Source organism: Rattus norvegicus, chromosome 1 (assembly GCF_021556685.1).
Source record: "Rattus norvegicus strain SHRSP/BbbUtx chromosome 1, alternate assembly SHRSP_T2T, whole genome shotgun sequence".
Taxonomy (NCBI): Eukaryota; Metazoa; Chordata; class Mammalia; order Rodentia; family Muridae; genus Rattus; species Rattus norvegicus.
In genome coordinates, this window is record NC_141534.1 from 163,727,636 (window position 1) to 163,754,295 (window position 26,660).

The following is a 26,660-nucleotide window of genomic DNA, read 5'->3' on the forward strand; positions in this document are numbered from 1 at the left end:
CCAGGCCAGTGAAAAAACACATCTTCACATTGTAGTCCCAGAAACGCCAGTGACCTAAGACCACCCCAGAACCTACTGTCAGTGACTCCATGCTGCCAGTTTCTCTACTTCCTCAGTGGCTGGGGAGATAGCAAGAGTCCAAGAAACTTTTGTGCAACATCAAGGAAATGACTGCAGCCTACAAGGGTAGATGCTGTTGCCACCGCCGCCACTGCCTTCATCCTGAAGCCCTGAGTAGAAAGACACTGAGGTTCCATGAGCTCTTGAGCCACCTTCTACAATACAAACTTTTGGGCTGGCACCATCTTCTCTAAATGCTCTAATATCGTAGATCTCAAATGGCAGTGCTCAAGAACGTACGTGTCAAGATGTTCAAGCAGTTACAGTATGGGACTTTTATTTCTTTCAAGTAACCAGTATTGGACTTCAAAAATCCAGATGTCCCTTCCATTCTCAATAGCCCAAAGTAGAAGTCTTTTTCCATTCCAAGAATTCTTGAACTTGGCTGTGACTGGCGCATCAGCTTTTTGATTCATGGGGATTTATGGTGGCATCGTAGCAAAGGAACCCCTTTTGATATGTGGACTCGGGATTTGAAATTCTCAATGACCACACTTATCTCCTGAAAACCCACACGCTGAATACAGCCTGATCTGTCTCGGTTGCTTCTGCTGGCTTCCCACCTGTGGTTGGGAGAAATTAGCAAGCCTATTTAAAAGGTATTAAAGTATTTGCACTAAATAGGATCTGTATTACTATACAGTCTTTGAAAATGGAATGGCATTCAAAGAGAAAGAGCTCTCTGAAGTCAGCCCCGGCTTTCAGGAGATTATCCTGTAGAGTACACATAACCTTCAGTAGCCACCATTGAGTCCGAAGACAATCAAGGATGTTCTCTTTTCAGAAAACTCCCTCAAAGCACGAGCTGCACAGCGATGGTCATGTGGATCCCAGCCATGGGGACTCATCTTCCCTTGCTGTTTTAGGGAGGGAAAACATAGCTCATGTCACACATTCTGTCCCCGGGCTTAGAGTTGTTAGAAGAATGTATGATTAGATCCTCTGAAAGAGCTCTGTGTATCCGAAAGCTAAGAGACCACCAGAGCCAGGGCATCCTACGTGTCCTTGCTCTCTGATAGCAAAACTCTGGAACACCACACAAGGAGATGCCTACAAAATTTGAGACTGCTTTGCAAATGTAGATGCTAAATTTAAAAAAAAAGAGATGGACCAAGAACCAGTGACATTCCTCTCTTGGCCAGAGACCTCCTGGATGTCCTTAAGATGGGCTCTCCCCATATTCTATCTTTTCATTTGGGTGGTCCCCATGTTTGCCATTCCATGGCTTTGTGTATTCACTCCTGCTTAGAAGCCATTCTCCTTCATAGTACCCTCATATCCTGATGGTGAACAGATGCCACAGCACCTCTAAGAACAAAGGGAAGCATAGCTGCCCTATTAAATCCCCTGTTCCCAATTTTCCACTTGACTACGCAGGTTCCAGGTGCATATTTCATCATAACAGGTACTGTATTGATACGTGAACTAAGAACAGAGTCTCTCATCTACCAGTATTTTTTGGTGTAAATAGATAAATCAATAGATGACAAACAGATGGCAGGCAGACAGACAGACAGCAATATTATCTATCATTTTTCTGAAATGAAGAAAAAATGTCCTTACAGTTTATATAATCAAGGATTTCAGAAAAAGCTTCTCCATTATAGTTAAGTCCCATCTAGGGACTTTTGAGTCTCATGCGGGCATTGGTTGCTTTACAAGACTTCCCGCTCTGTCTGGCCTGTATGGGAATACAGGAAACAGAGGCATAGTGAAACTAGAGATAGGAGCCTCTTCTATAGCCCAGATGGGGAGAGTAAGTACACTCCTGACATGGGCTACGACTGAAGAGACCAGTTCTGAACATCCAGACACAGCTCATATGTACACACTGGCTTTATATACCAAAGCAGTGTTTGATACATATCCTCACAAGTAACCAGGACCTTAAATTGTCATGTAATTCAAATGGTATCTCCACTGGAAAACCAAGCATACACCATTGTCTTTTGAGTTAAGAAGTGGCCAGGTTTCCCTTCCCTTTTCCTAATTTTCACAGTGACATCCATTGACCTCTACCTCACATCCCTCATAAGATGCATGAAGTAGGGTACATCTTATTCAATGTACCCAACATTCTGCATTTAAGTCTGTGTAGACATATCTGTTCCCAGATAATTTTAAAATGTCAAACAGACAAGCTAGCAATGTATTCAACCTAGGAGCCTAGTATGTATCATAAGTGATGCAGAATTTGTCTACCTCTAACCTCTCATTTCTCAGGCACTTTTCTGCCCAGGTAATTTGTCACTCTAACTGATTCCCCTTGAAGGAGGTTGACCATTGATCTGGGTAGACAAAGGGCTTAGTTGTGATTTCCCCTTGAGCATTAGTGAACCCGGCAGAGCAGGATTGTGGCCACTTGTGCAGCCCCCAGACTTGTTTCTTCTGTTGCATTCTTCCACGTGTCTCCTGTTTATATGATCACATTTCCAAATGCCTGGATCCCAGAATGAGTTGACCATTCCTCTCGGCTCTTCATGGAGAATGTGCTTGCTCTCCTTCCTTCTATCCCATGTCATTTTGTCTTTGGTTTGTTTTTTTTCCCACCATGGCAGAGGCCTGTCCCAAACACTGGGCACCACCCTGATTCCCCACCCTCCCCTTGTGTCTCCTTAATACTTGGCATGGTTACAGGGCAGGCAGTTCTGCACTTCCTTGGTCCTACCTTAAATGTCCTGTCTTTTATCTCCCAAGCTCACTATCTGGATAGGGTAGTTAAAGGTATGGTCTTCCTCTATTTTCCTGTTGTCTTTGTGTTTGTGTATGTGTATGCGTGCGAGTATAAAAGAAGAACCGTGCATAAAAAATGTAAATACACACCATTAGCATGACAGTGTGTCTACATGCTGCCACACCCCCTGCTTTGTCACAGTATTCATTACTTAATGAGGGTGGGGTTGGGGTCATGGAGTCATAGACCTAGAATGTTGTTCTATGCCCAAGTCACTTAGATCTGTCTGTGACATTGTGTTGTAATCCTTCCATCATCCCTGTGCCCTCCCCCCTATACCTTTCACCCCCTCCATCCCATCTCATGTCACCCCCCACCCCATTCCTTATGGCCTATGGCCCAACAGAATTCAGATACTGGGAACCAGCCTGGGTGGCCTGCAAAAGGAAGATGCTCAAAGAGCAAGTAAAGACAACACTGAGGACTGCATTCCATTAGTGTTGCGTCCCTTCACCCAACAGCCACATGTGGAGTGCCCACTGTGTGCTAGGTACACAAGCCAGACTCTGGAAATAAGAAGTAGGCTACAGTCTTGAGGGAGCAGGTGGTCTATTGCTTGCTGTCTGTTTTCCTTTACAGAAAAGGCCTGGCTTTGGTAAGTTTGTTCTTTGAAGAGGATCCCCCAATGAAAAAGCAATTAGTAATATTTGAAACACTTACATGGTTAGGTGATATCTAATTCTCCAGAGAGACCCCATAGCTGTAAGAATAAGGCTTAGACAGAGACTTAAAAAAAGAAAAGAAAAGTAAAAAGCACTTCCTTCAGAGAAATGTCATGTCATAGCTTTTAGTCGTTGGGTCTAAACACAACACCTGGCACAATACATGTGCTCACTGGCTACAGACATGTATTTTGAAATCAGATCTTGAATCCCAACTCACACACTTGATAGCCAGGGGGACCTTGGGCAGGTCACTTCACTGTTACATAGTTATCTATAAAATGAACAGGGAGGCAGGTCTGCCTCACAAGGTCAGCCCAAGGATGATGTGAAGCAATGATTGCCAAGCACTAGCACATGTGTGAGAATGTCCCTCAGTGGATTAAGTTACATTACATTGTTACGGTGTTCTTACTCACCCCCTCACTTGACAGACTGTGAGCTGGAGTTAACATCCAAAATTGTAATACAAAAAGGTAAATTGGCTTTTGTAAGAGGTAACAGCATTTTGTTGGTGGTGGTTTTCTTTGTTTGTTTAGATTTATTTTTTTTTTACATGAGTACACTATAGCTGTCTTCAGACACACCAGAAGAGGGCATTGTATCCCATAACAGATGGTTGTGAGCCACCACGTGGTCACTGGGAATTGAACTCAGGACCTCTGGAAGAGCAGTCAGTGTTCTTAACTGCTGAGTCATCTCTCAGTCCCAGCATTTTTTTTTTTAATTAAGAAAAAGGTTTGGAGGACTATATTACTACTTTTATTGTTGCTATAATGAGAAGCAACTTAAGGGGGAAAAGAGTTTATTTCCACCAACAGTTAAGAAGATGCTGTCTGTCATGGGGGGAATGTAGCAGCAGGAACAGGAGGCAGCAGTCAGGAAGTAGAGAGCAGACAGGAAGTAGAACCAGGCTCCAAAAACCAGTGATCCACTTTCCTCCAATGAACTCCCACCTCCAAAGTCCCACCTTCCCAAACAGCTGGGTAACACATGTTCAAACCTATGAGTCTACAGGGGATAGTTCACATTCAAACAGCAGGGGCCAATAACGGACTAAATGCTTCTCAGCTGAGTCAACCTTGCCACTATAACAAATGTCTTACTAGGACCCAACTCCATGGGTACGAAGCAAGTTTCCTTGACTTTAATACACTGGCCTTTGCTGGGCATAAATCATGCCAGCAGGGAAAATATGTCTCTCAACGTCCTCCTGGGACTCAAACACTGTCACCATCCAAATGTAGACCAAACTTTATAATGGGATCATTATTCAGTGTGCTGTTCCCTACTGAGTGACAGGGTTTTACAACCATGGGTCTTGAGAATTGTTAATTTTTTTCAAAGGAAATAGATTTAATGCTGCCAGTTTGGTTGAAAAGAGAAGCTGAAACTGAAGGGGGCTTAGTAGCTAGTCCAGGTTACACTTCTGGGAGGCAGTGGAGCCAATGCTTTGGACTTTCTGGTAGCCCACATCCTTTCTCAAACCACCTGCTCTGATATTTCGTCCAGGAAATAATGCCACTAGACCTTTATCTGGCTTAGGTCAGTGAATCAGAATTTTTCTTTAGAAGACAAATATTTCTTGGCAAAATCTGAGAAAGAACCAAACCCCACTGGGCTAATCTTCTAGGGTAATAGGCACTGATTCTCATTCTCAGCTCCACTTCAGAGGCCTGCTCGAGCCTGCTTGAAACTTGTCAGAGCAGAGCAGGTATTTTGTAGTTCAATGAGAAGCCTGCTTTTGTTCACTTTCCAATTGCATTGGTTCAGAGTAAGTAAACACAGTCAGTGGCCTGGCCTCCTACACTGCTGGGAAATGTTGATGTTCCACAGCAGAAATGGGCCTGTTTGCAAGGGCTCTACATTCTCTCAGATAAGACTCACTTTCCAACAGTATCATACGGGTTAGTCACTTAGGAAGTAGATCTGACCAAACTAGGCAACCAGGAAAGAGATCTGACCCAACTAGGTGAAGGCTTACAAACTGTGAAATTTGACTTTGGGTGGAAAGAAGCTACTGAAGGTTTTTAAAGAGCAGGACAGCAGACAGTTGTGATTTGGAAGGCTCCCATTAGGGCCATTTTGTTAAAAAGGAATCGGGGAAGAATATCGGGAACAATAAAGTCAGTTGGACAAGTGTTATCATCTAGGTGAGAAAAGATGTTGATCTTGTGCAAGGAGAGGAATGCAGAGCTGAAAAGGGTGAGAGAGGATGGAGCACAGGGAGAAGGACATTTGGTAGGTGGGAGGTGCGCTGCATTAGTCGCTTGCTGCTCTGCAGGATTCTGAAAGGCTCCTGGCCATACCCGATGCTGGCAAGAGGGATATTGAGATGAAGTGGTCCCTTGTCACTTAAAGGGCATCGTTTCTTTTGAAAAGCTTAGCCTTTCTCTAAATCTTAAACCTACATTATTTTGGCTCCAGCAAACGCCTGGCGTGAGCCCTTCCATGGGGGATTGTCAGTGTCGCTAGGGCGCCCTGAATTATTGATGAGCTTCAGGGTTTGTGGAATTAATGAGCTCCCACCATGGGAAAGGATGGGCACATTGCTTTAAGAAAGTCAGCAAGTCACTCTGGAGGAGGCTTTCTCCTGCTGGTTAATGGGGGTGTGCTGGGCGCCAGAAGCAAGATACAGAGTAAGAATGAACTTTATTCTACTCACAGGCACTCCAAGGCCACTCTGAAACCACAAAGGTCCTCAGGGTGGAAAGGGATTCACCTGAAGGAAGTGACTGTGAATAAAGTGTCCCTGGGGTCCCATATTAAGAGCTCCCCTCCCCTGGGCACCTCTGAGCGGCACAGAGTGTGTATAGTAGGCAGTCGGAGGAATTCTCGAGAACCCAAGAGACATGCCATGGAAGGGACAGACTGTAATAGCAATATGGGGGAAAATGAACTCCAAGGCCAACATGGAAAGAAAATGCTCTCCAAAAACCAGATGATCAGTTCCCTTTAGTAAGGTTATTGATGCCCAGTGTGACTAAGAACTGAAAGACTTTCTAACTTACACAGCAGCTACCATTTGTCATCACCGTCTTGAAGCATCTACCTGAGTTATGTAGGCCACAGACCAAGGCCACCTCCTCACACATTTATGTACATAAAGCCACATTAGACCACATCCTGCTCGTGACTCCATAGCATGTACCTACTTTGACACCACAGTGGCATAACCCCATGACGGCAGAAAATTCCTAGAGGTTCAGAAGCTGAAGTGTTTGGACCTTCACACAACAGATTTTGTGGGGTTTGGTGCATGAGCCCTACTTGTGGTCAGGGCAGCAGCCTAGGAAAGGATGTGCCCTAGGTGCCTACTTCCTAAGGCAGAGAGAAGGTGACAGCAGGTGGAGAATTCTGCTGCTACTTGCCAGACACACACACACACACACACACACACACACACACACATGCTGAGGCCTTCCAATGCCCCTATGCTATAAGTAAGAACATAGGGGTTCTAAGAATTTAGTAACGTGACTGGATCCCATGTCCACTGAGTCATAGAGCTGGCCTTTGGTGTGGCCCCTAAGCTTGTACCCCCCCCCCAAATAAAGGATCCTTTCTGCATCTTATTAGATGCCATATCTTATAGCAAAATAAAAGAATCTCTTAATATTTTTAAAGCTTTCACACCCTTCTTCTTCTACGATTAACTGCAATATAATTAGTTTAATCAAAAGCAGTCCCAAGCCAGATGAACAAAAATTTAACTGAGACTAGTTGAAGGACAGGAGAGTCTCTGCCTGCTGCGACTACCCCTGGTGACCGATCATGGTGGCTTAGTCAGAGCACAGAGCAGTCACCAGCATGTCACCCACTGCTCCTGGCACCCCGCTTTACAGTTTTCTTCTTGGTCAGTTCTGAAGATGGCCATTCCGGCAGCCCCCTCCACATAGTCTACATGTACTACTAAACTTTCTGTGTGATCGCCTCTGAGTTCTGAGGACACAGGCAAGCAGCACTTCTTCCTGTGGGAGGAGAGGACTGTGGCCGTATTGACTGGTTGGCAGCTCCACTGACCAGCTTGAGTGGAAATAAATATTTGTTTTCTGATGGAATAAGAGTCAACTATGAAAAGCCCTTGAGTCGTAATGTCTTTCATCGGTGTGCAGTAATTTTAATACATACTTGAAACACTAGTCTCAGGTTCTTATTGATCTGATTGTCTATGTGTGCCAGGTCTGGCAACAGACAGCACGTTCACCTTTGTTGTCCCTCTTAAAAAAAATAACACATCATAGATATGGGTAGCTCTGCTGACAGTGCTCGCCTGGCACCCAGGAAGCTTGGGCCTCCATAACCACCACTGCATAAACCGGACATGGCAGCACAGCCTGTAATCAAGGTCATCCTCAACTGTATAGCAAGTATGAAATCAGTGTGAGCTACGTGAGACCCAGTCTTAAAAAAAAAATGAAAGAAGGAATGAATAGGAAAGACCACCCCCACAAGAGGTAACAGGTTTGTCTTGCCTGGCTCCATGGTAGAATACTTAGTTTACAGCCAAATTTATAGGCGTTTGCTGTTCATCATAGTAAAATAGGCTAAGCTTTCTGGCTGGGAAGGTTGTTTCACACTTCTGCTTTCCCTGGAGACCAGGCTGGAGCACAGAAGAGAAGAAAGCCAGGGGCGGCATAGTTTAGTAGCTGTCAAACTCAGAAAAGAGGCTTGGCTGTTAGGAAGATAAGGACTTGAGCAAAAGAATAGGAAGGAAAGGGATTTGAATGAAGGTAGCTAAAGTGAGCTGTGAAACGGAACATTTTCTGAGAGAGAGAGAGAGAGAGAGAGAGAGAGAGAGAGAGAGAGAGAGAGAGAACCAAAGCATGTAGGACTTGTACAGACCATGACACACAGGAGTGAGGGTCAAAGGACAATTTTTAAGAATCCGTTTTCCTTTATTCCCGAGGTTCCTGAGATCAAACTCAGGTTTCTACCTTTGACCTTCTACCCTTTACCTTTTACCACAAACTCTGCAGGGTTTGGAAGGGTAATAACCAAAACCCTGCGAGTCTACTCGACCAGTATTAGGAAATCAGCACCTCACCATGGGGTCAGAGCAGAAGTAATGTGGTACAAGTATTGTCCTTCCAGTCTAGGTCATGTGTGCTTTCTCAGGTGGCCATAGCCGTGCCTGGTTCCCTCATCTAGGCACCTTGTTATCCTTTGGTAGGATACCCGCTCCCCAAGAATACAGCTAGGTATCATTGGTCTCTATACCTGTAGCTAGCTCAGAGAAGATGCTTAACACGTGACAGGTGAGTAGCAGTTTGCAAACAGGGCAGCCTGTCTGGACCTGCCTTTGTCTTTGTTACTTGAGACCAGCAGGGACTTGCCACTGTTGTGACAGTGTCCTGAGCTCCTCTGATATAGAGCCCCTTTCGAAGTATAGTATGAACACGACATTACTGAAAAGGTCCAAGCCCCCTTTCTCAAAGCAAAGACAGTTTTCTAGAAGAAGTTAAGACCAGATAAGTGAAAAGCCCAAGATCGACTAAAGTTGTTGACCTAGTTATAAGAACTGTAAAAAAAAAAAAAAAAAGTGTAACTCTAGCCCAAGTGTGATAACACACACACACACACACCCCTTTAATCCCAGCACTCAAGAGGCAGAAGCTGGAGAATCTCTGTGAGTTGCAGGCCAAGAGTCAAGGTGGCCAAGCACAGGAGAATGAGCCAGCATCAAGGGTGGATGGAAGACATCTCTAGTCAGATTCTGGCAGGTTCCATCCACTAACTGCAGCTCCATAATGCTGGTCACTTATGAAATGGAGGAAGTCAGGAGAGGTTCCAGACCTGCCTCGACTACCTCTGGCCATACCCTCAGTGTGTCAGTCTCCTTACTTCTCTGAGTCTCTGTTGCCTTCTCTGTAAAGTGAAGGTTCTTCACGGTGCCTGCCTCCCAAGCTGTTGAGACTGATAGATTTGAAAGCATCATACAGACAACAGATCCAGAGTAAGAGCAGAGGATAGCAGTTACCGTTGGCCACTGGTCCTTGACTCTCTGTTTTGTCTTGCAGAGGGCTGTCCTGGCTTGTGCAATGGGAATGGCAGATGTACTCTGGACCTGAATGGGTGGCACTGTGTCTGCCAGCTGGGCTGGCGAGGAGCTGGCTGCGACACCTCCATGGAAACAGCCTGTGGAGACAGCAAAGACAACGACGGAGGTAGGACTCTGGCATCTGTGGACCCTGGGCAGTTCCAAGAATAGGAGACAGAAAGGGGTGGACATTGCTGGGTTAGCAGGGTACCAATGTCCATGTCCAGAGAGGACCTTGGGGCACAGAAGACTGCATGGGTGACCTGAAGAATGGGTGCTTCTGCAAGTTGCTGGATTTTGATTCATTAAAATAAGTGAAAGTGAATGAAAGTGATTAGCAGCTATTGACCATGGAGAGAAGGCATGGAGAAGCATCCAGTTAACTCATTGGTGGCCAGATTGGTTACCGGGCCAAAGTTTGAAGAAGCAGCCCTCCTCTGTATCCCAGACACTGTGAGGTTGCTCTTCTAAGGGAGAAGGTTCACTTACTTTGATCAAGGTCTCTCTTTTGATTATGAAGGTGACCCTTCTCAAGGACACTGAGGGACACTTTCCCCTCACACTCTCTCATCCCTATAGGTTTATAATAGAACCTGCCTTTGCTTTGGTTTTTTCCAAGTATTGGGCAGTCAAAGCCCAAGGGAAGAGGGGTTAGTCTTACAGGATATTTGTTAACTCAGGGTGAAAACCCACGTTAATTCCAACAATGACCGTAACTCCCCATACCTCCATAGGCAAGATACTAGATGTCTCTGAGCCTTATTCTCCTCAATTATGAAATGAGGCAGTCTGTGCATGAAGGTTATTCAAGTCTTTATATCAGGCATAAAATTAGCTTTCATTTTTCTACTGTGTAAACTTGCATAAAGATAACCATAACACACTCCACATTCCCGCCTAGATGACTCTGGTTCCACCAACCTAAGGGGATTCCTGGGAAAATAAAAAAGATAGATACGAAAACCAAAAGGCTTTTCTTTCTAATGCTGTCAGCTGACACATTTAAGCAGTTCTTTTTGATTTAAGCCCAGAGACTTCCTAATGTAGTGTACAATGTTAGAAATCAGTAAACTAGAAACTCAGCATCCTACTTTTGGGAAATTTCCTACCTAGGATGTTCCTACAGTCTCAAACCTCATAAGGCTCAAAAGGCCAAGTGTGGGAAAGTGTGGTATTTGGCTGTGTTGTCTCTAGAGTCCCAGCACTTTGCAGCACTGATGTTTATCTGAGCTACCGTACAGTCATTCTGCCCATTGTCCAAACCCAGAAGGCAGCCACACAGACAACCCCCAACTGAGACTATGGGAATAATCATGAAAAAGGTACCCTCGTGGTTTAGCCCTGATCTCTAAGCAGAGACATGTCCTCCTGAGATCCCACAGTGTTGGCGTGTCCCTAAATCTGGCTGAAACTTGGCATCTTTCGTCTCCCCAAATATGACCAGTCTCTTGTGGAAGACCGTGTCTTACACCAGGCTCAGAAGCTCACAGGAAGGAGAAAGCCCCAAGGCTGAGAGTTAACAGATTATGCTAAGTGCTTTGCAGGGTTATGTGTTAGTTGTGGAAGTAGGAAAGCATTTATCAGAAGGAGGATACTGAGGCAGGAAGGAGTTTTTTGAGGGAAGGGGTGTTTTGTTCTCAAGAGATCTCACAGAAATGGGCAAGTGAAAGAAAGTAAGGGTATGGAGTGTCCTTGTCTTCAGGTAAGAGGGAGCAATGAGGCTCCATCTATGGGAAAGAGGTCAGCCTCCCTTGTCTGTACAATCCCCTCAGCATTCCACTGTGTTTTGTCTGCATGGCTGCAAGGCCAGTAATAAACAGTTAACATCCATTGAAAAAAAAAAAGGAAGAGGAGAGAAACCCCACCAGGAAGTCACTCCCTTCCCCAGAGTCCATGGTCTTGGCCCAGCTTTCAAACAGCTGTGGAACATCTGGGCAGCTAAGGAACTAAATGTTTTTGCGATGTTGAGAGAACACATAGTCCCCCACATGCACACATGTAAGAGAAGGCTGCAAACCAGCGCTTGCTTGTTCCTCTCCATAAAACAGAGCACCAGACTCTACACCCTGGTTGCCATGCTTCAGAGACAGCCAGCACTGAAAAGCCACAGTTTTCCCAGAGAACCTGGACCCACAGTAGCCCAAGCCCCAGTGTTATAGGAAATGATCTAGACCCTAGGGAAATGGAGCCTCCTCCAGCTGCTCTGAGAAATGAGCCAGCAGAAAGCAAAAAAAAAAAAAAAAAAAAGAACAACCAGAAAATCCCCAATCGCAGGAGAACATGCTCGGTTTTTTCAGCACATTATAGAGCAAAATGGGTTTGTACGTACTTTGTGGCAAAGCCATACAAAAGCTGTGCTGTGAGTTCATTCGTTTGCTCACCAAGCATCTGCACTGCATCAGGCCCTGGCTCCTATGACTTCAGAAATAAATCTAACCGTCTCTGCCCTTGCAAAGTGTGTAAGCTAGAAAGAGAGGAAGCAGGAGGTGACGGTGACACTGTGGGCTCCTGCTGTCACAGTAGAGTATCCAGGCATTCAGCTGATATTGTCAAATGCCTGAAAGGGAACTTAGATGCAATGCCAGGAAGACACCCCCATGGGTCATCACGACTGGAGATAAAGCCATCTCAGAAGGACACGTCTTTGGATTTGATTCTCAGCTTACCTTACTTTGGAAGCCTCTAGGTTTTATAAGTTCAGTGGGCTTTCTATCCCCTGGGAGAGTCCAGAAGAAGGTCCAGAGCATCCCTACTTTGCAAGGTAGCATGGACCAGAAGGGCCCAAGATTATCCTCATTGGCCTTTTTATCTCCTGGCCTTGTCCAGGCAGAGACAACTGGGTTGGAAGAGACTATTATCCAAATGAGTAAGTCTAATGGACGCACAATGCAATAGCCACCTTCATGTCAGTCAAGGCAGGGCCATAGCATAATACCAGAAAGTAGTTCAGGGTAGAGGGGAAAGAGCAAGAGGCCCTCTGAGTGCTTGAGATGACTCAGGGGCTCGAAGGGGAAATTAGCAGAGCTTACTGTTGAGTCCAGACCAGAGGTAACTTTATCTCCTCCCCTCTCCTCCCCTGCATGGCATAGACAAGGAGTTGGGGACCCAGATGTGAGACCTCATTTATTTCATCATAGTCACATAGAAAGCCAATAGCTTGGCCCTGACTAGGACGCCAGGCTCGAGCTAAGCTACTGCATGTGGCCTTATACATCTTGAGTGCTTCTTCCCGTACAGACTTCTTTTCCTTCAATAATGTGTAGATTGTTTACCCAGAACTGAAGAGGCTTTGAGAAAAATGTCTCGGAGGCTTCTAGAGCATGGGAGAACCCCAATATCATTTGACAGCTTATAGCTCAATGGTGGATTCATGGGGTGACATTGATGTCCCTCACTATCTCCCTGAAAGAAGGATACAGAGCTTAGCTGCTATTCTACCCAGATTATGCCACTGGCTGAAACAGTCTGCTAGTGTCTCTGAGGCCCAGCCTGAGGGTATTAGAATTTTTCCCTATACCCAGACCTCAGACCTGGCTCCCTTGTCAACCACCAAGGCCCTTCAAGCTACCCGAGAACTCCCATTTTCTCCCCCTCCCCCAACTTTCTAGGTTTAAAGCAATCTTTTTCAAATTCAACTTGAGTCCCAAGGTTTAAGAATGCTATTCCAGTGTTTTTAATGTGGGACAAAAACCAAAAAAGTAACCCATACAGTTGAACTGGGAGAAGTCTTATTGGCTTGTTTGTCGTCACGTGTGGTTTGTTGTCCTCTGAATGGAGAAGCAGAAAGCATCCTGATTGTGACCAGGAAGCAGCTGGTCTCCTGAGCCTCTGTGGGGTTGCTCAGTGCCTCTCAAATGCTTCAGATTTCACCCCGGGAGGCTGGGTGCTGAGAGGGCCCAGAGGGGCAAGCACTAGGACCCTAAGCAAGCACTAGCTTAGCACCAGTTTCTCTGTGGGTCTCAGTTACTGACGATGACCACCTCACCATGTGCAAATCCCTGCATGAAATGCTATCACATGCATCTTCTCAAATGCCACACAATGAGCATCCATGAGAATTCATCCCATCCCTACCACCAACACTTCAAAGACAGTGAAACAGTAACCCCTCCATGCAGAGTGATTGCCAACTATGGGAATGATGCCTCCCTTGCAGGGTCACAGTAAGAGCTACAGGTTATAACTTTAAAGTGCCTATAATTAGGCAATGTAACACAATCAGATCCCGGGCTCCCCTTGCTGACTGTGTGACCTTGGGTGAGTTACTCAACCTGTCCCTTGTGTCAGCTTTCTTCCTGATCCTGCTACCCAAACTTCACAGGACGTTGTGTTTATCATAAAATATACATTCATCCATAACTGTTTTTCATTAAAATTGTGCACTCCTTCTTTCACATGAGGGTACCATGTTTTCTTTCATTATTGGTGGATTTTGAGTATTTTTTTCTTCAGTGTTCTCTCTTCCAAGCTGGGTGTGGTGATTCACACCAACAGTTGGGAGACTGAGCAAGAAGACGGTGAGGTCAAGGCTAGCGTGTGCTACCGAGTAGGACCTGGTCCTGAGAAGTCGCATGTTTGTAAAATAAAAGGTCTACATCTGTATCGTTCCACTGCTCCCCCAAACAAACCTGTAGGCAGAAACATTTACACACAAGGACACGGCGTCTTGGAGAAGTACAGTAAGATACGGAGCCTCACACAGTGGATCAGCAGGAGAGCTAGACTAGACGGAGCTATAAAGTCTCCAAAGAAGATGCCAGAATAAAGACTCTGCTGGAATTTAAACAGCCAGATCCTTTTGATAAAGCTTCTCTGGGCAGCTGCAATGGATAGTAATCTCCTCTGAGGCTCTTGGTTCCTTGAAAGACAATCATGGGTGGCGATGCCCAAATTGACAGATGCAGTCCGGGAGAAATTTCAAGAAAAGTGAGAACAAAGCTCTCTGTCCTTCCTCCCCCCCCACCCCATCTCCCGCGGTGAGGACGGAGCGTTCACACAAAGCCCTACAATCTGGTCACCCTCCAGACTATCTCTAAACCACGTTTCTCGTGATAAGAGACAAGAAAGAAATTGACCTTTAAAAATCTTGTGTTCCAAAGAGCAGATAAAGATTTCACAAGCCCTTTTGAAAGAAGGCACAGAATTCATTATAGCAAATGACAAAAACTTCTCTGGGATGTGTACAGAAAGGGAGGCACACTCTTTCCTCCTTCCCCAGGGTCTTCCCCAGGGCTGCTCACAGCTTCCCGTAAGACAGTTCTGCAGCCGACTGCACAGAACAGCAAGATGAGATTGGCCGGCTCTCCCTTGACTTGCAGCTACCTGTTTAAGGAAACCTGCAAACAGCCACAGTAAAACTGCTTATTCTTAGTAATGCTTGTCTGCTTCTAAGCAGTCTCTCCCTGCCAGTGTACACCCCACCCTGAGCTGGGGTGCGTCTCTATCTTGGGGATCTTCACCATCCCCTGGGCTTTCCTTCTTCTCAGTGAGAAGGACGAGCTCTTCCTGCTTGGCTCCAGCCACAGCTCCTACCCTTGATGGGCCTGGCCAAACTGATCTGTCTGTTAGATTGGGAGCATGAGTCATGAGGTACTCAGAAAATACAAAACCTTTCAAACTACAGAGTCTCCAAAATTCCAGACTGATCGCTTCTTCCCCAGGATTTACTCTTCTGTCCCAAAGCATAACTTCTCCTTGTCATACATATCTCCTAAAACTTATCATCTCTGCCTAAGAAAATTGAATTACGGAAGAGCACACACATATGCAAATGTACACACACACACACACACACACACACACAGAAATACATGCAAACATATATATATATACATACAGACACACGCATACATACATGCATCACACACATACACACACATGAGGAATAGGTATACACAACACTACAGGCTGCTATATTCTACTTTTAAAAACAAAGATTTTGCCTAAATGCTGGTCTTGTATAATGCACTTTGTAAGTGAACTTTGTGAGCCCCATTCATTTCAAAATATGTGTCTCACTTAAATACAATAGTGAATAAGTTGCCTATGTTTACTGCTCAGCAAATATTTGCTGAGCATACAAGGAGGAGACATCAGCACAACAGGTTGCAGGCAAGCAGAATTTCTGGCCTGTCATCAGTCACTAATTCACCATGCACACAGTGAGCAATTCCACAGTCCTACAGTTTCTGGTAAGAGTGTGGTTTATGTGATCTCTCCTTTTCAACGACACTAGTTTGAAAGGCCCTTGAGAGCTCTAGTACCTTCACTTTCATGTGTCACCATGGCTGGCTTTATCCATCTCAGTCCTCTGAGGTCACTCTGTACCCAGAATCCTGCCTGGAATGTGTGCAGAGGAAGAGATCAGGGCTCCATCAAATAGCAACTGGTTGCCAGGATACCAGGATGCTTGCTGACGGGAAACACCTGTCAGAAGCCACCAGTAACCATCCTTGGCCGGGTCCTCACATAGCAGCCTCTCACTACCCTACCCCCAATTTCATGGCTTCTCTGTGAAGTAGGTTTCACATTGCTTCATTTAACAGGTGGAGGTAAAAGCTCAGAGCTTTTGCTGAGACATTTATTTCTAGCAAAATGCCCAAGTAGATCATCATAGCACCCTATTGACCACAAGATAGAACATTTTCCTCTTAAAGCTCAGCAAAGGAGAAAGTGGGGGACAGGGGATCCCTGAAACTCAGAAAGAAACTGAAACTGAAAGCCAGGGCAGCAGGCACAGAAGACAGAGTACTAACGCCAAGCTAAGAGGCAGTCCTGCGTGAGTGGCGCTCTGGCACGGCAGGCAGAAGTCACCAGAAACTGTGCTGGAGGAGGTTACTCATCCATGTAAGAGCCCCAGTAAGGGCAGGAAGTGGCTGACCACAGGTTGAGGTTAACAATTATGGCATAACAATTATGGCATACAATTATGGCATACTCCCAAGCACTTCATCCAACAGAAAGTATTCCATAAATAAGCTTTTATATGACTACAGAGATAAACTGATATATTAAAAACCGTACGGATGGGACACTCCACCATCAGGGAAGGAAAAAGCGGGAGGCAGAGTTTGAAAAGTCCCAAAGAGACCGTCTGCAATCTCAAAGTATGGTCATTTAAATTAATAACCCGAGGGACAAATTAAACAGCAGACCAGACACGAGTGAAGGAAAAATAAGTGAAGTAGAATAGAAGTCTGAGGAAATATATCAGAATGGGACACAAATAAAGAGCCAGAAGTGAAAGGGTTGGAAGGCATGAAATAGGAGACAGCCCCTGCAGCTTTTACGAGTATCCCGAAGAAAGGACTAAAGAGAAATAAAGGAACATTCCCAGTTTATAGGAGAATTTTCCAGAACTCGTGCAAGGCGCAATCCTAAAATGCCTAAGGTCTGACACATGGCTCTGTAGGGCACACACGCTGTATCCCAGGCTGGAGACAGATTGTCCATCTACAACTTTTCTAGACGATCTGTTTCGTTGTCGTAAGATACCCAAAAGGAAGCCTCGTGCCTGGCAGTGGGAGCAGATTCTAAAGAGTGAAGCCGCTTTCTCTGTCTCTCATTATGCGTAGCTAAAGGTCTGGACACTGAGGTTTGGAGACATTAAGCAACTTGTACAGAGTCACACAACTCATGGGTAGATGGGGTGTGGCCATCTGGCTGGAGAGAAATCACTTTCCACTGAGCATCACATTATTAGGGCATTCTGTGTCCCTCTCCTCCACTTAAAACTTAGTACCTGCCAGGATGACTCAAAGACCATTTCATACATCAAAAAGAACCGAGTTCCTTAGCTTCTTTACAGAATACCTTCAGGACCGTCACTAAGTCAACTTTACCACTTCTGTGGTCCCTTCCCTCTGAACTGACAGTGATGACAGTGGCTACCTCTCAGAATGGGTAGTAGCCAAAGCCATCATTGCTCATCATCATAAAGTATTTAGCACAATGCCCAGCCTGACATCACTGTCATTTGTCAGCTTCATCAACCTAACGCAGTTGCCGATGAGAACCACCCTCATTCCTGGCTCACCTCCTCCAGAATGGAGAGTAGACATCCCCAACAGGAAACAGTCCCTCTCAGGTACCACGGAGCAGTGTTTATAAGAAGGTAAAAGACTGGCTTCCAGGGACTACTTTGGTGGTAAACAAGAGCAGGCAAGAGCTAATAAAATTTCAAATTAGCCATGACTTTTCACGGCCCTTCAATTGTGCTAGCTGATTTAATGGTCAGCGTCCCCGCTCACTGGGATTGAATAATGGAGTGTCTCTGCAGAGTTAAGGATGCAGCAGCTGAAGCTGTCATGCTAACATCAATAGCAGAATGCAAATAACCCCCTGCTTGGGCTGTAATTATGTGTTTAAGCAACGTCTGATGAGGGCAGCAGGGAAGCATGGGATGAGACCTGCTGATGGCAGGAAAGGATGGGTGCTCCTGCAAGGGAAAAGACAAGCTACCCAAAATAATACTGAGGTGAGGGACACAGGGTACACAGGTAAATAGCCTGTCCCCCTCCCCCAGTTTAGTGAACCATGTTCTAGGTTCAGGGTCAGAAAGGGAAACTATCCTTTATTAAGTACCCATTATGTATTCCATACTGTGTTGGATTTGGGGATCTAACACTATACAGTTTACTGTGGGATGGAAACTTACCTGACACTCTTATTATACACTTAAGAAACACAGGAAGCTGGCCAAGTAAAGTGGCTCCATGAGTGAAGGAACTTGTCACCAACTCTAACAATCTGTGCTTGATCCTTAGGATTCACAGGGTAGGAGAGAACTCCTATAGACTGCCACATACACACACACACACACACACACACACACACACACACACTCTCTCTCTCTCTCTCTCTCTCTCTCACTCACACACACATGCACGCACACTGAAGAATATTTACTAATTTTAAAAAGAAGAGCTATAAGAATAGTTTAATTGACTTGCCCAAGGTTATACAGTGGGAAGATTCACAGCAGACGTTTGGTCCCCAGTTGTCAACTTCTGCAATTCAGACTCTGTCACTCTGCTGCCTGCAAGGAGGCCACATTCTCTTGGGTACTATACAGAAATGGCAGAAAAAGGCAGGAGAGTATTTTCAGAGAAGATTGTCCCTAACATACTCAAGGTGATGCTGGGATTGGAGTCAACCAAGAAGCTTGGCCTTTGACTAAAGATAAGTTTCCTTAAACACTGTTCATTCTGCCAGTGGACATATCACAGACCAGAGGCGACACAGCCTATGAGAAGGTGAGGACCTGAGGCTAGCCAGTATATATGCCATGCTCTGGGCATGCAGATTGCACACTGTAAGTCCTGGAACCAGAAGCGAGGTGGATGTGCCAGCATTATTTCCACATTATTGGTGAGGACATTGGTACTCAGATTAAATTTGGCAAGTTGTCTGGAACCAATCTTCCAGACAGTGCTGAGGCGTGAACTCTGGTCTCCATGCCTAATGATCCTACCCTCGTATCATTTGATGAACATGGTTGATTGAAGATATTATTCATGTTATCTCCTGCTTCCCTTGCTCATTGGTTATTTGGACTGTCATCGTCGTCGTCATTGTTGCTGCTGCTTGTTCATTTGATGTGGCCAGTTTTAAAACATGTCTCCTAAGTGCTAAGGGTACAACAGAGCTGACCAAAACACATCTGAGGTCAGGGTAGTTAAAGTTTTCCAGTGTCACACAGCTAATGAGCAATCAAGCCTAGATTTGAATCCAGGTTCTACACACCCCATCTCTGCCTATAACACACACAGATATGACCTTGGGCTTTTCCTGTCCCATATCACGGTCAATATTTTCTAATGTCTGGGTTTGTTACCCATCCTAAATTGTTATTTGGGAACTATAAAAATACTCTGCGTTAATGAAGCAAAAATATCTGTATTCTGGGATATTCTCGGTTTTTTGGTTGGTCGGTTGGTTGGTTGGTTGGTTGGTTGGTTGGTTTGGTTTGGTTTTTCGGTTTGTTTGGTTGTTTGTTTGTTTGTTTGTTTGTTTGTTTGTTTGCACTTTTGGAAAGTTAGATGAGCTGGAATAGTTTAGGATCCTGAAGAGAGCCATCCATGTGGTAAAGAGAACTCCATGCAGATGACGTTCACAGAAGACAGGGTTGGGCCTTTGAAGGGATAAGGGCTGCACCTCAGGTCGCATGATCCCACAGCTGAGGAAGAGACTACAGTTACAGGGTTCTTAGCATCCCTGCTTCCTCATCACTCTAGAGTTGGGTGTCCACCAGGTCTTGGCTTTTACCTACTAAGTGTCCCTCAAAGCCACCTACTGCTCATTCTCCATTGAAGGCCGCTCTAACCCAAGCTGCTTTGGTTTTACACATACAACCTCAGTGCTGCCATCCTTCCTGTCTGGCCCGTAAGTTTTACCAGTGCACCTCAGATGAAGTGGTCTTCATTCTCCAGACGTTAGGGGAACCTACAGCCTGAGGGTAACATTCCAGCCCACCAGCACAGACTACATAGCTCAGGCCAGCCGCCCCAGCCCACACAGCAGCTTCATCCTTAAGTACTTTAGCTTAGCATCTCTGGTGCCCATGCATTCTCTCTCTCCGAGCTTTCCCATAAACGCTTTCTGCTGTCTCTTCAGGAGAGGAAAGAATGAATGTGCACACAGTATGCCTACTCATCCATCTCACCTATTAGACTGAAAGGCAAGATCTGAAGCTCCTAGGTCTTCTTGTGCTCAGAGAAAGCCTAGGCTTCTGCCTGCATTGAAAGCTGGCCAAACATGGCTGACTGACTATAGTTGTTTAAACAACATGCTCTGTCACCCCTGCAGATGGCTTAGTAGACTGCATGGACCCTGACTGCTGCCTCCAGCCCCTCTGCCATGTCAACCCGCTGTGCCTAGGCTCCCCTGATCCTCTGGACATCATCCAAGAGACACAGGCCCCGGTATCCCAGCAGAACCTGCACTCCTTCTACGACCGAATCAAGTTTCTCGTGGGCAGGGACAGCACGCATGTCATCCCTGGGGAGAACCCCTTTGATGGAGGGTAAGTTCATGGGGCTCGGCTCTAGAGGCCCTTGGAGGGAGACTGAGTCCATTCTGGGTGTGAGGAGACTGAGAAGGTGGACGGGTCTCAGAGGTTCTTTGCAAGAGAGGCAAAAAAGTAGCTACCAGACCCACACTGACAAAACTGCCATCCAAGGCCTTCCGGATTGTTATGAGCAAAGCAGCGCTGCTCCCACTGGGTGATAGATGGGGAGAGTGAAAAACCAAAGGTCTGAGGGGAATCGTGGATCAATACCCACTTTGCAGTCAGCTCTTTCTGATCCTGCGGTCTCCACACGAGCTGACGGGCTTTGACACTGTTTGTCCTCAGAGCTGATGGAAGACCTTACTAACCTGGAGGCTGGGACCATTGCTGCACCCCGGGCCACATGTCCACGAGTTTTTTCTTTGACAGTTGTGTCGTGCATTGGACATTTTCACACCGAGGCACACTTTATACCAGGTCCAGTGCTAAGATGACAGAAAGGAGTAGAACACACTGTCTGCCCGGTGGTTACTTGCAGTCTACTGGGGTAGAAAATGAATACAGTTATAATGTGCCTGGCCAAAATTTCTGGCAAGGGTCCTAAGTGGCACAGAGGAGGTCCTCTTGGGCAGGAGAATCTAGGATGCACATAGAAGAAACAAGTCTTAAAGACGAGAGGCAGTTAAGTAGGAAAATAAAAGAAGGGAGGCTCAGAGGTAAGAGTTCACACAGAAACATGAGGCACAGAGGGATCCTGGAGCTATCAAAAGATGGCACTGTGTTCCCTGATCCCCAGGTCACGATACTGAGCCAGAAAGAAATATTTATAATTCCTCTGAAATGTCTTCCAATACAGCAATGTGTTGTGTGTCTGTATCTTCACTGTGAATCAGCACAGTGGATCTGGAAGTCACCAACCACATGCCTCCATGTTCAGGACTTCTGTGCCAAGGAGTCTCTACCCCGAGGGAAAGTGATGAGACCGTGGGAATGAGGGATCAGCAGGGCTTGACGGGTGTGAGGATGGAGAGAGAGGTCTCCTGGGTAGATGGTGCTATTATCTGACACCAGGATGAGTATCTAAAAGCAGAGCCAGGAGAAAGTTGATGGCTTCTTCTTGAGCAGGGAAAGGGTATGGGGGTGAGGCACGCAGGAGGAAGAGTCTGCTGCCTGTTGGAAGTCATCCTGAAGCTCTTGATTTGAGAGGCGTCTACATCAGACAGAAGAGGAACCAGTCACCACACAGTGCTCCAAAAGCAGGTATAAGAGTGGAGACCGAAAGACCATGGGGCCATGCCACTGTGCCCCATAAGGTGGTACCAAGGCCTCCCCTCTGTGTGTGATGGAGTCTGGATACAGCCTCATAGCCTCAAAGCCCACCCATGCTACCCTAGCAGTCCTAGCAGGGAGCACAAGGACATGGGGAAATCAAAGAAAAGAAGCACTCGCACCCAGAGAGAGGGTTGGACCTACAGCAGCATCCAACAGGCCACCCTTTTAGAGATATGGGAGTTAGTGCTGGGGAGACCTGAGTTCTGATCCCCAACACACACACACACACACACACACACACACACACACACACACACGCACGCACGCACGCACACTCACACACACACACACACACACACACACACATGCACACACACCCCAGAACCCACATAAAACCACAGAACCACACTGCAGGGTACGGAGTCCTTTCTTAGGGAACTGAGACAGGCAGGGACCCCGAGCTTGCTGGCCAGCCACTCTAGCTGAAATGACAAACTCCAGGTCCAATGACAAACAGACCCTGTCTGGGAAAATAAGGCGGAGAGCTAACTTCTCACCACTCCCCACCTCTCCCCACACACAAAAAACTCATGGGTACGTTAGAGGGCACACTCTTGAACATACCCCAAAAGGGTGGAATGCTTTCCCAGGTGCACCAGTCCAGGCACATGCTAGAGTTAGGGACAGCAAGAGTTAGGGGCAAAAGTGAAGTGAGATATGTATTTGGTCAGATGTGCTGCTTTTGTTCCTAAGTAGGAAGCTGTTGCTGTCTTCTTCAACTGTGTGATTTTGTGTGTATGCTTGTAGCCCTTCCCCTGGCATGGCAGATATAAGTAATATTCTTACCAAGGAAAACCTTACTTGCTCAGTCTTTCATGACCGACCCATATGGCATCCAATTAGGGCTACGGTTTGTCGGTTGCCTGTAGCTGTTCTGTTTAGGGAGTGCCTTGTTTGTGCCAGCCTGATCTGTGCCAGCAGGAACATGTCTCCTGGGTGTCCTCCTGGTTACGTACTGGGCCTGTTGCTTAAGCTCTATGAGGTACCGTGGGACCTTCTGGGCTCCCACACTGTTTCTCTAATATAGAATGCTCACACAGACTTGAGAAGCCTATGCTAGGGGAACATGCAAAGCCAAGCTCCACTTCAGCTCTTGGCTCTGTCACCCCCCACCCCGTGTCCATGGATCTAATAAAGAACTAAATGAAATGAATTAGGACAGGATCTGCCACCTCTCTAACTTGTGTGCTACAGGAAAGTCTTGCGTCTCACTCATTAGAGCATTTAGGAGCTGCTCAGGGAATGTGTGTGGGCATAAACTGGCTGAGGAACAAAGAAATAAAAGAGAGAGGGGAAAGAGAAAGAGGAGGAGGAAGAAAGTATAGAAGGAAGGAGTAGGCAGATGGACACATTATATATTTTACTTGGTTTTAAACAGAGGATTCAGGTTCTAGCAGGGTTAGATCACCTGCCAGACATCAAACTAGAGCGGAAGTCAGAGAAGACAGCTCGCAGGTCCTTGTTTATATGTCTGTTACCTTCAGTTAAATTTCATACACTCCAAAGGCAGAGGCTATCCATCCCTTCACACCCGTGACACCTCAGGAAGGGCCTGTAATGGGATATTTGTTCTACAAATGAATAGATAACAGAAGGTTCTGAAACGTTCATATGGAATCGCTGTCTCCTGACAATCTCTGGAGCCACCATGCCCCTGCTCCTCACTCATCTAGATGCAGAAGAAATAGCCATCAATCACCATAGATTTCCCAAACGTCCCTCTGTAAAATAAGCCCGGGTGACTAGTCATCAGAATCACCAAGCAGCTGATGGCCTACCCGATAGCCTCAAGTGGGTGAAGTAAAACCCTTCCTTCTTGGTGCCACTGAGGTGAAGTAAAGTCAGCTCCCCACCTGGATGTATTGCTCTCTCTCCTGTCATGTAGGAAGGTTTTGTAAGTGTAATGGGGAAGCCCAGTGTTTCCTCTCCAGCTTTACCATAAGCCATGCATCCATGAAATCATGTAAACATTTCGCAGCAGCCATAGAAAAGATTTAAATAAAAGGTCTATACCCGGGTCTGCTACTGAACAGGAGATTTTATATAGAGATGGTGGCATTATCATCAAATTAGCATAAGTTTTGCAATCAGACAGACCTGGGCTGAAGGGCAGTTACATCCTTTTCCCTGCTGTATGACCTTGCAGGGGTGAGGGGCAGGGAGAAGGGGAAGGAAGGCTCAGACCTTAAGCTTTCAGAGGCCCAATCCCATCATCTGAGAGACTGGGTGAACAATGTGTATGTCAGGGTTGTGGGAAGAATTAAATGGAAAGAAGTACACACAGCCTCGACCTGGAGCACCCACTACCCAGAAACACCTCTGATAATTACCTAATGGGGAGGTAACGGAGGTCATGGCGTTAAGAGCTGCCACCTCCACCTCCTTAACTGCAAGCAAAGCTTAAGAATCAGCTGTCCTCCAGAAGAGTCCGGTAGACATGCAGAGGGAAATGGATTTAAATTGTCGAATCGTTATCTGAGGATAAGAGAAGGCCACATTCTTGCCAGCCAGCTAACATTGGGATCCTTGTCAGTGAGGAATCTAGTGACATCGGGGTGCAGCTGATAGACAGGCAGGCCTGCCTCAGTGCCCACGGGTAACAACAATAAGCCTGCATTGAACCCAAATCCTGACATCCTATTTGCTGTACCACAAGTTGTATAGTTTGTCTAGGATCCCGTTTAGCAGCTTCCAAGATGCAGATTGTCACCCACAGTGCCTCTGAGTCCTATAGGGACAGCGGTCCTCAGAAAGGTAAATGCTTTGCTCAGCATACTCACAGCCATATGTCAGAGCCAAGAAGATTCACCATGATGGCTCAAGGCCACTGCTTGGAACTGGCTGAACTCCCATGAGTGACAGAAGTAAACAAGTCACTCTCATAGTCCAAGCCTCCCTCAGTGGGTATCCCATGCCTGGTATGAAGAGTCAGGAGAGCCCTCAAAGGATACATTACTCAAGACGCTGTATGACAGGGGATGCATTCTAATGCTTCGGTATAGTACCCCATCCGGTGACAGAAGTAACAGAAGAGGTAGGAGTGAGCCACAGCTCCCCAGGACACTGGGCTCCATAGGGAAAAAATGCAGTTGGAGAGCTGAGGCAGAAGCACTTCAGAGAAGAATGAAGAATGGGAAGGTTTCCCCGCCATCCTATTAAAGTTAGTGTTGTATCAACAGATACCTGAGTGAACACCTTAAAGGGAGGAGAGATTGTGAGATTGTTTTGGTTCACAGTTTTGAGGTGTCAGTCATGGATGGCATGCTCCATTACTGTGGACTTCTAGAGAGGCAGGACATCAGGGGGCAAGTGTGTGTGACAGAGCAAAACTGCTTGCCTCTTGGTAACCAGGAAGTAGACTGAGACTAAGGAAGGGACTTGGAACAATGTCCCCCAAAACATGCCCCTCAGTCACCTACTTTCTCTAGCTAGGGTCCTGCCTCCTCTAGTTTTTACCATCCCAATAATGTAGAAAATTATTATGATTCATTCCATCAGTGGATCCAGCCATCAATTAGGTCACAATCCCTGTGATCCAGTCACCTCTGACTGATTAGGTCTCCCAGCTAAGGACTGAGGCTTTGGCCCATGTTTCGTTTAGGAAACACCTCCTACCCAACCCCATAACACCCATATCCCAGAACCCCACACAACACGTGGCTAAACCACATGTTCAGAAATATGTTTAAATCAAGATAGTAGTTCTGACACTCTTCCACTGCATGTGATATGACGTCCATAAAGTGATAGAGCTTTGAATAACCTCGAGGGATCCTAAAGTGGGAGGAGACACACAAGCCTACGCATCACCATCACCACATTGGGTAGCTCAAATACCATTGTTCTCTCTAACCAGGATACCAGGGCCAATGTGCCTGTTGTCATAGGCAACGATGATGAGAGGCACTTGCTATTGAGACTTGAGTGAGAGGGAAGGAGCCACCGAGGTTTCCGATGGAAGAAGGGCTTCCAGCTGTCCAGGCAGAAAGGAAAGAATAGGACACAGACCATGGAGCCTGGAATCAGGCAACTGAGAAAGGGACAGCAGCCCAAGTATCTCCCAGAAACTGCCAGGGCAGAGCAATTTCCTCTTCTGGCCATGCAGACTTCCGAGCAAGACCAAGGTTGAAAAGCAGGGTATAGGGCAGGTATCACCTCTATGGGTAGTTACTTCTTAGCAATGCTAGACAAGTTGAAAGATTACAGGAAGACGCATTGACAAAATGACCACCCAGGTGTGCGCTGAAGGCTCAGCTCTTTGAATATAGGTCGAGAATCCATTTGAGAACCCTGGCTCGGTCTGAGAAGCAATAAGACATTGGCAAGTCTTGCCAGTTGTCAGCTCACTCAGTCGGTAGATAGCTGTGAGCATGATGCTACAAGACTCAGCTGATAGGACATGCTGAGCACAGAGAGGATCACCCAAAGTGGGAAGGGGTATGTGTGAAGCCGTATGAATGTGTGAGCATGTGTGTACATGATGGAGGTGGGTGTGTGTGAGTGTGAGGAAATGTGAGAGTGTGAGGAAATGTGTGAGGGTGTGTGAAATGTGTATGCTTGCATGTGTTGTGTATGTGTGCATGGACAAGTGTGTGTGTGTTTGTGTGTGTGTGCTGTAACTGTAACAAAAACTGTATTACTTCCTGTGGGTTTCAGTCATACAGGAGTGAAGAATGCATGCTAGATTGAGGAACCAAGATAGGAAACAGCATGAGTTTCCAGGTTCATCAGAAAATAGAGGATTTTAATGGAGCTGGGAGATAA

At 46.2% G+C, this 26,660-nt stretch overlaps 1 protein-coding gene across 15 annotated transcripts in view; it reads left to right on the forward strand.

Moving 5' to 3' along the window:
- Positions 1–26,660, forward strand: part of Tenm4 (teneurin transmembrane protein 4) — a 700,311-nt gene that overhangs the window by 592,073 nt on the left and 81,578 nt on the right. For 8 of the 15 annotated variants that reach the window (XM_087558479.1, XM_087558515.1, XM_087558457.1 and 5 more), the window contains 3 exon segments: positions 2,818–2,844; positions 9,537–9,683; positions 20,363–20,579. In XM_087558479.1, the coding sequence (XP_087414605.1) occupies positions 2,818–2,844; positions 9,537–9,683; positions 20,363–20,579 (391 nt within the window). 15 annotated transcript variants of the gene reach the window in all.